The sequence below is a fragment of the Rhagoletis zephyria genome, unplaced genomic scaffold (genome assembly GCF_001687245.7).
Source record: "Rhagoletis zephyria isolate East Lansing unplaced genomic scaffold, Rhagoletis_zephyria_1.1 Rzeph_scaffold_01468, whole genome shotgun sequence".
In the NCBI taxonomy this organism is placed as follows: Eukaryota; Metazoa; Arthropoda; class Insecta; order Diptera; family Tephritidae; genus Rhagoletis; species Rhagoletis zephyria.
In genome coordinates this window covers 110,584-119,605 of record NW_016158552.1, presented here as the reverse complement: position 1 = coordinate 119,605, position 9,022 = coordinate 110,584, and the positions used below count along the sequence as shown (strand labels likewise).

The 9,022-nt window shown below is 39.6% G+C and overlaps 2 protein-coding genes across 2 annotated transcripts; one reads left to right on the top strand and one right to left on the bottom strand.

The window, feature by feature from the left end:
• Positions 1 to 1,628: 1,628 nt before the first annotated feature.
• Positions 1,629 to 4,802, bottom strand: LOC108364129 (translation initiation factor IF-2-like). The gene is made up of 3 exons (XM_017617701.1): positions 4,701 to 4,802; positions 2,150 to 2,386; positions 1,629 to 2,093 (listed from the first exon to the last, which is right to left on the bottom strand). The coding sequence occupies exons 1-3, from the start codon at positions 4,800 to 4,802 to the stop codon at positions 1,629 to 1,631; spliced, it is 804 nt and encodes a 267-aa protein (XP_017473190.1).
• Positions 4,803 to 5,747: 945 nt separating this feature from the next.
• Positions 5,748 to 6,719, top strand: LOC108364128 (uncharacterized). Its single transcript, XM_017617700.1, has one exon. It carries the CDS (start codon positions 5,748 to 5,750, stop codon positions 6,717 to 6,719), a length of 972 nt encoding a protein of 323 aa, XP_017473189.1.
• Positions 6,720 to 9,022: the final 2,303 nt, after the last annotated feature.

Genomic DNA, 9,022 nt, shown 5'->3' with positions numbered 1-9,022 from the left:
GCTCCGGCTACTGCAGCAGGTTGAACTCCTACTTGAGTAGGTTGAATGAGGATGTGCCGAATGAGTGTCCGGCATGCGGAGAGACTCCACATGACTCGAAACATCTCTTCGCATGCCCGGAAAACCCGACAACCCTAACGGCCTTGTCCCTGTGGACAAACCCCACAAAAGCTGCACGCTTCCTAGGGTTGCCGTTAGTGGAACTTGACGACAACGACTGAGATACCAACCGATCTGGGCGGGGTTGTTGTAGCCGCTACAACAACAACAACATGGTATCTCCCTTCGTTCCCGCGGTGGGGTCTACGTAACCGGAACGACCCAGATTTATATTTTGGCCAAGGACTTTCACTCCAGCAACACTCCCCAAAAACTCTTTGCGGAACTTGTATGCTGCTACAAAAACAGCAACATGGTATCTCCCTTACAAAGCGAATTAGAAATTAAGGTGGGTATTAGTACTAAGCTACGAAAAAAAATTTATACAAAATTACATCACGTAAATTTTCCGAGAAAATTCGTTTCGTTCGTTTTTAATTTCCTTTAATGTTACAGCATATTACTAACACTAACTTCGAATTTCCATAAATCTTTCAGATTTGCTCAAAATTCAAAAATGACAAATCAGAAGGATAAAATGGTATTGTGTTATTAAATGAAACGTAAAAAAAGTATTGGTTTATTGTCGAAGGGGGATCTATTCTATTTAAAAATCTAGTTCAGTAGTTAACGAGTTGAAAATTTATATATTTTTCATTATGAGAAGAAGCATTTCCGCGTTATCGGTCAAGAAGCCATTTCTTTTTACAACATAAATGCTACCCGATGCACTCAACACTCTTTTTGAGTTCACTGAGGAAGGTGGTTCGCAAGATACCTCATTGTCAAAGTGAACAAATTTGGAAATTCTTTGCGACTATAATAATAATAGATTGGTGCCTATGCATTTGTTGGTGTTTGGCTGGGCTTCCCCTCCTATTTGTGGGGTGCGCATTGATGTTGTCACACAAGGGGAGGGACCTACAGTTTTACGCCGACTCAGAACGGCGATTGTATTTTAATGAGAAACTGTTTTCATGGCAGAAATACACTCGGAGGTTTGCCATTGCCTGCCTGGCTTGAACCCAGGCACTGCGGAATGGTGGCGCTACACCATCGTCTGTCGATTCCACCAAATTAAAGGATATTCTTGTCTGGGTATAAGGGGTAGCTGTAAATATTTATCCATTTCTCCATCGTTTGGCTATCCACATCACTAGAAAAACTGAAATCAGTATCAGAGCCGTTGGCGATTTCCGCAAAGCATTGTGAACAGTCGTACACCAAGGGCAAACACTTTGGGGGGCACACTCACCACTAGCTTCGAACCTTTTTTTAAAATAAACCCGTAGAACCTTTTGGTGGGAATATTAACACACTTTATTAAATTTGCGTTAGCGGGGTTATAGCGCAGAACACGTCTGGTCGATCTGACATTCGCAAAATTGTGTTTTGTTTCATGTTATGTTGTAATTCATGTGTGTGTGTATGTGTTAGTACAATTCATGTGTATATATGTGTGTGTACGTGTATTATGTGTACGTGGGTGGAACGGGCCGTGGTGAGTAGGCGATTAGGCAGGATTGCTGCTATTCCACGGAGCCATTCACGGTCGAACTCATTTTCCATCCCGGCCCCCCTAGGCGAGTCTTCAGCCTAGTAGTTGCTGGAGTTGCTGCAGGGTCTCCACTACGTTGCTGATTCCGGTTGCACGACGAGGACGTTGCGTAGGCTGGTGCCGGCGATGTGTGACCGCTGGAGCGCGATATCGAGCCCCAGGATGGTTCCAAGTGCGGTGGCCCTGCTGTACTGGTGGTCGCCGCGATCGTGCTGTACTGCTGTCGTGCGGCCTTCGCCGCCCATGGTTGCGTGGCACTGGCGTCTCGATCATCGGACGTCCGAACATGCGGTGCAACAGCGTGTGATGCGGTCTGTCGCATAGTTGGCACCTGATGGGGGAGTCGCATTCCCTCGTTGCGTGGGATAGCGCCAAGCAATTGAGGCAGTACCCATGCGCTTGCGCGACTTGCTGGCGCTGCGGCGGCTGCATACTCCTAAATATGGAGTATAGGCGCAGCTTGTGTGGGCACCTACATAGCGGGCATCGTACGCCTTGCATTTCTGATGGGCTCCTTTGTGGAAGCTCAAGCGCCACACGGGGAGGTGCCGTCGGAGCGGCGGCGGGACGAGGCGTAACGTTGCGTAGCGCTGCGGCCGGGGCTGTTGCGGTACGTGGCGCAGAAGAACGCGGAGCTGATACTGGCGGTGCTGCCGAGCGGGACACGGTGATTGTCGAACGGAGAGTTGGAGTTGGTTTGGCTTCATGCATTTCCACGTCCATGTTTACCTACGTTAGGGGAGAACGGACTTTAGTATAGCATAGGTGTAAGCAGTTATGAACATGATTGCTAGGCGTAAGCCCCTTGGTATGCGTTCGAGGGTCCGGATTTAGGCACTTTTGATATTCTCGGTTTACGTTTATTGCGGTTTGATGATTTTAGGTATCGGTATTCGCGCAATCGGTAGGAGAGGCGGTTGGAAGGAAACATAGCTTGACGAGCGGTCGAGTGAGTATGCCGCTTTGTGTACGGAGATCAACTACGCGGATATGGCCGTCGGAGCCATGATATATTTTCTCTATACGGCCGAGTCGCCATTCCGTAGGGGGAAGGCATTCGTCATGAATTAGGACACAGTCTCCAATCTTTGGCTCTTCTTGAGCGTTTTTCCATCGGTATCTTTTATGGAGGTCTTTTAGATATTCCTCCTTCCATCGACGGCTAAATTCGTGATGGAGAATTTTCATTCGTTCCCATCGATTCATTAAAGATAAGGATTGCTCGTCTGGTTCGGGTATTGCCAGAAGTGGAGCTCGTCTAAGAAAATGCCCAGGGGTGAGGGCAGTGAAATCGGAGGGATCTTGCGAGAGCGCAGAGAGGGGCCGTGAGTTAAGAACGGCTTCTATTCGGGTTAATAATGTAGTAAATTCTTCAAAGTTAAATTTGTGTGTGCCAGCGACTTTTTTAAAATGTGTTTTGAAGCTTTTTACAGCTGATTCCCATAGACCACCCATATGTGGGGCACTTGGTGGGATAAATTGCCAATCAATCCCTTGGGGTGCGTATTTTTTCGTTATAGGTGAGGCTAGCCTGCCATTAGCACGAAGCAGACCTTTCGTGTCTAAAAATGGATTGAGTACTAATATTTGACTCTTTTTGTCAATTGGTTTTGATTCTCTTAGCATTAACATTTCGCGGCTGAAAAAGCGCATTTGAGTGTATGCAACATGGGAAACCTTTGCTTTTTGTAGGTCTTGATGCGTTAACATGTTATCTGGGGAATTCGGTGTTTTCTTCACCTTATTTTTGAGGCGCTCAGTGTCATCCAATATTGTGTGAAAGGTTTCAACTTTTCGACTTTCTGGGGCAATTATGTTGCGTATGGGGGATTGTGGCCAGAATTTTTGTGATTCTATTAGCCAGCTGGGGCCGTTCCACCAGAGTGAGGTGGTGGCGAGGTGCAGGGGTTTGCAACCTCTTGTGCCAAGATCGGCGGGGTTATCAGCACTGGCTACATGTCGCCAAGTTGCTGGCCCAACTAAATCAAGTATTTGGGCTGTGCGATTGGAAACGTATGTTTTCCAAGAGTGGAGTGGTTTTTCTAACCAAGCTAAGACGATCTCTGAGTCTGACCATAGATATAATTTCTGATTGGAAATGCGTTTGCACAGTTGAGGCTAATTTTGCGAGTAGAAGCGCGCCACACAGTTCAAGTCGTGGTAGAATTAGTGTTTTGAGAGGTGCCACTTTGGCCTTTGCTACTAACAAATGGCTTGAAATTGTGGTGTTAATTTGGGTGCGCACATATATAGTTGCGCAATATGCCTTTTCAGAGGCGTCGCAGAAGCCATGCAGTTCTACTTGGTATTCGGGGGGGGTAATTTACCCATCTAGGGATTTGTATCCTGCGGGGTCAAAAAGTTTCGCTACAGCCGACAGAATTTGTCTTTTAGTCATTGTGGATTGAGCAGATATCGACTCAAGAGTATATGAGAATTTATCTGAGATCGCATTCCATTGTATGCCTAGGGTTTTTGTTGTACTTTCCTTTTCGAATATTAGGACGTTTGAATCTAATAAATTTTCTTTATTTATATCTTTTAGGATTTCGGGGTGATTGGTGGTTATCTTTCTTAGGGGGAACCCTGCTGAGTTGAGGGCTTGTATCACTTGTGATAGTGCTTCATACGCTTTTGGTAAGCTGTAGCTTCCAGACAGGATATCATCCACATATGTTTGTGTTTTTAACACAGGGGTTGCTAGGGGAAATTTTTCTTTTATATCGTTTGCCAATTCGTGAAGTGTTCGAATGGCAAGAAAGGGGGCGCAATTTACGCCAAATGTCACCGTTTTGAGTTTATAGTCACATATTGGACTATTTGGTGAATTTCGAAATATAATGCGCTGAAAGTCTTGATCGTCTTTATGTACGAGTATTTGTCGATACATTTTTTCGACGTCTCCGTTAAATACGTATTTGAACATACGCCACTTTAAAATCAGAAGCATTAAATCGGGTTGTAATGTGGGTCCTGTGTACAAAATGTCATTTAAGGAATTGCCCGAACTTGTACATTTCGAGGCGTTGAAGACTACTCTTACCTTGGTTGTTTTTTTGTCTGGTTTTACAACCGCATGATGGGGTAGGTAAAATGAGGTGTATTTACCTTTGGTTATGTTCTCATATGGATTTACTTTTTCCATATGATCTAAATCGAGATATTCTTCCAGGACACCATCGTATGCTGATTTAAGCTCGCCTTTTTTAAGTAGGTTTTTTCCATACTTAAAAACTGCTGAAGCGCAGAGGTTCGGGAGCGACCTAGGGTGAGTGTGTCTGGGAATTCTGGCTTAAATGGAAGTCGTACTACATATCGACCAGTTTGTGCTCGCGTTGTTGTGGCTTTGTAGTAATCTTCGCAAGCTTTATCTTCTGGGGTAGTGACTTGTATGTTGGGGAGTTCTTCTAACTCCCAAAATCTTTTTAATTGAGAATTGAGGTATTCGTTTGAAATATCTCAACTTGAGTTCTGAATACCGATATTTTTCACTTACTTGGCCGCTTAGTATCCATAAAATGGAAGATGATGAAGAAGTTATATTTAAAATCGTTTGATTATAAATATAAATAAACTGTGTCAATTAAATAATATAATATTGTGAGAAAGTGACTCTAACTAGCGAATATAACACATACATATGTATGTAAGCATATTCATCTAACGAGATACATATATACAAACAAAGTAAAATAGTGGAAAAGCGCGCGGTTTTAAAGACGAAATGTCTGAAACGGACAAGTGTGAGAAATGTAAAGTTGCAATACGTGGAGAGACAAGTGTCAGGTGTGTGGGTGTATGCGGAAAGGTATACCACACTGCATCAAAATGTTCTGGGTTGGATAGCTACAAAGCCAATGTAATAGGATCGCATCCAATGGTGAAGTTTATCTGTGATGAGTGCATTACATATATACATAATGTTGACTTAGTAGTGCGAGATATGCAAGAGAGTGTTAATAAAAATAGTGTGTACCTAAAAGAATATAAAAATGAATTTGATCGGGCAATACAAGCCAGCAAGAGAGAGTTAAAAGACCTTATGAAAGCGATGGAAGACAAATATAATGAGAGGTTAGCAACCCTAAAAATGCACCAAGAAATGTACTTAAAAAATGCTGCAGAAATTAAGAAAGTGCGAGAGGTAGCGGAGCAAATGGTAAAACAAGTTGAAGTAGTGGGAAATGAAAATGAGAAATTATGTAGCGAAATAAAAACAATAGCGAAGAATAAAAGCAGTGTGACGCAACAGCAAAAATCATATGCAAATGTGTTGAAAATGAGTGATAACACACAAACAACTAGGGAGGTGCCGGAATTTAAGAAACGCACTCCTATCATTGTGAAACCGAAAGCGAAACAAACGAGTGAAAAAACAAAACAAGATTTAAATAATAAAATTAACCCTTATCACCTAAAAATAACTGATATCAAAGCTGGCCAAAATGGTGTTATGGTGATTGACAGTATAGATGAAAGTGAAAGAGAGAAAATCAAAGAAATTATGGACAAACAAATGAGTGATAAATACGAAATAAAGATCCCAAGGGACTATAAACCAAGATTATTTATAACTGATATGCACTTTGAAAAAAATAGTGATGAATTGATAGAATGTTTAAAGAACCAAAACAAATGCCTAGAGCAAGGCGAAATAAAAGTTATTAAACAATATAGTGTCAAAAATAACACCAAAACCTATTATAACGCAATTGTAGAGGTGGATGAGTGTATGTTTACTAGCGTTATGAAGTTAGATAAGCTAAACATAGGATGGGAAAGATGCAGATTCTACGATGGTGTTAACGTGACAACGTGTTTTAAATGCAAAGGATACAATCATAAAGCGACCGATTGTAAAAGTGAAGAAGTGTGCAGTAAATGTCTGGGAAAACACAAAACCACGGAGTGTAATGAAACTCCTAAAAACAAGTGTATAAATTGCATAAAGGCTAATGAAAAATTGAACTTAGGGCTAGACGAAAATCACTTATGTAATAGCCGAGATTGTCCAGTCTATTTAAAGCACTTAAGTGCAAAAAAGCATAGGCTTGGTTATTAGCAACTAACACACCACTCAGAAGTTGTAGATCAACATGAGGAATATATTCCCGCAAAAGTTAACCGCAAAAGCAAGTCTGCAAATGCTGCTAACAGTGTATTAAAATGTATTTACTTAAATATTAATAGCATAGTTTCGAATAAAAGTGAATTGGAAGTGATGGCGGAAGTTCATAAGCCGGCGATCATATTATGCTCTGAAACGTGTACAACAAAAGATATTGAAGATAAAGAATTGGAAATAGCAACTTTTAACATGATAAGATGTGATTCCCACAGCAGGCACACTGGCGGAGTACTAATATACGTACATAGAGAAATAAACTTTAATATAATATACAATGATAGTGTTAACATGAACTTGTGGTGTATTGTAATAAAATTGAAAAAACTGGGTAAAAAGTGGCAAATAGGGGTGCTCTATCACTCGCCAAGCACAAGTGATGCAGCTTTCTTAGACTATTTAAATGAAATATTAATTGATAAATATGAAAAAAGTAACCACAATATAATAGTTGGTGATTTTAATATTAACATGAATCATATATCAACATATAGTACAAGACTGAATGAAATATTTTCGGTGATGGGTATGGCTCAAAAAGTGGATTTTAATACACGAATTACGGATACAACTGAATCTAAAATTGATCTCGTATATTCAAATTCAGAAGAAATAAAGTGTAAATCTTTGCAAGCATACAAAATTTCCGATCATGAAACTATAATGTTCAATGTTCCATCATCTAAATCTTATAAGATGAGAGTGTCCAAGAAAATTATTGCTTGGGATAAATATAGTAATGACAGTTTATTAAACCTACTAAGGACTTTTAATTTTAATATCGATGAAAACGCATTAATTGATGATAAAGTTGAACTAGTGAACCACATTTTAACGCAAGCAATGGAAAATTTAACTTATGAAAAAGAAGTACATATAAAACTAATGAATAAGTGGTACGATAGAGAGCTTGCACAATTAAATAAACATAAATTTTATTTATATACATGTGCTATACAGACAGGATTGTGGGATGAATACAAAAATATTAATAAAATGTATAAAAACCTGGTTAAAATAAAGAAAATTAAATACATGGAAAATAAAGTCATAATGAATGAAAACAACGCCAAAGAAATGTGGAAGTACCTTAAATCCACGGTCTGCTTGGCGCGTGATAAGGAAGGTATTAATAAAGCGGTAATCGATGGTATATTGGTAGAAGATGATCTTGCTTTGGCAAATGGACTTAACAAGTTTTTTATAAATAGTGTGATAGAAATAAATAATATTATAGAATATTTCGATATAACACTAAGTGGTAGTCACGCCAATTCCGAATTTAAGTTTGCAAAAATTACAACCGATGAAGTTATAAAAATCCTGCAAGATTTTAAATACAAAATAGGCGGTAGAAAAATTCTGTCTGACGGTGTAATAAAAGACTCTATAATGTATACAGGGTATTTCTACGCCCAAATAATAAATAGCAGTTTGGAAGATGGTATTGTACCAGAAAAGTGGAAAATGTCAACGGTGATCCCAGTTGAAAAAGTCAAAAAGACAATACAACCAGAAGAGCTCAGACCCATAAATACCATACCAAGTGATGCTAAAATTCTTGAGGTGTATGTTAAGAATCAATTGGTAAAACATCTAGATTCAAACAAAATACTTGTCAGTCAACAGTCGGGTTTTAGGAAAAAACATTCGTGCGAAACAGCTCTTAACTTTGTGATATCGGAGTGGAAAGACGACCTAAATAATAAGAAAGTGGTGGTTGCTGTCTTTCTTGACCTTAAAAGAGCCTTCGAAACGGTAGACAGGGAAATACTTATCAAAAAGCTTCAACAAATCGGTATTAAAGACATAGAGCTTGCGTGGTTTCGCAGTTATTTAAAGCATAGGAAACAGCGAACAGTTATAAAAACAGCGATATCGGACGAATTGGAAGTGCCCATAGGCTTACCACAAGGCTCGGTGCTAGCACCAATACTGTTCCTCATATATATAAATGATATAATAAATGTAATACAAGACTGTGAGATCAAACTATTTGCAGATGATGCATTACTTATGATCAGTGATGATAATATTACTACTGCGGTAACAAAAATGCAAAATGATCTTAATAACTTATACACATGGCTATGCGCGAATAGGCTAAAGCTTAACATAAATAAAACGAAATATATGGTGATAACTAGGAAAAATATTAATGATGAAGACTTAAGTGGGCTAAAAATAAATAATGAAAGCATACAAAAAGTTAATAGCATAAAATATTTAGGAATTATAAT

Excerpts from the sequence above, each read along its gene's own strand:
- LOC108364129 (XM_017617701.1), bottom strand. The coding sequence starts at position 4,802 with ATGGAAAAAGTAAATCCATATGAGAACATAACCAAAGGTAAATACACC. Across the intron at positions 2,387-4,700 it reads CAGACAAAAAAACAACCAAG|GTAAACATGGACGTGGAAAT; the intron begins GTAAGAGTAGTC and ends CCCCTAACGTAG. Across the intron at positions 2,094-2,149 it reads GCCCATCAGAAATGCAAGGC|GAGTATGCAGCCGCCGCAGC; the intron begins GTACGATGCCCG and ends CTCCATATTTAG.
- LOC108364128 (XM_017617700.1), top strand. The coding sequence starts at position 5,748 with ATGCACCAAGAAATGTACTTAAAAAATGCTGCAGAAATTAAGAAAGTG.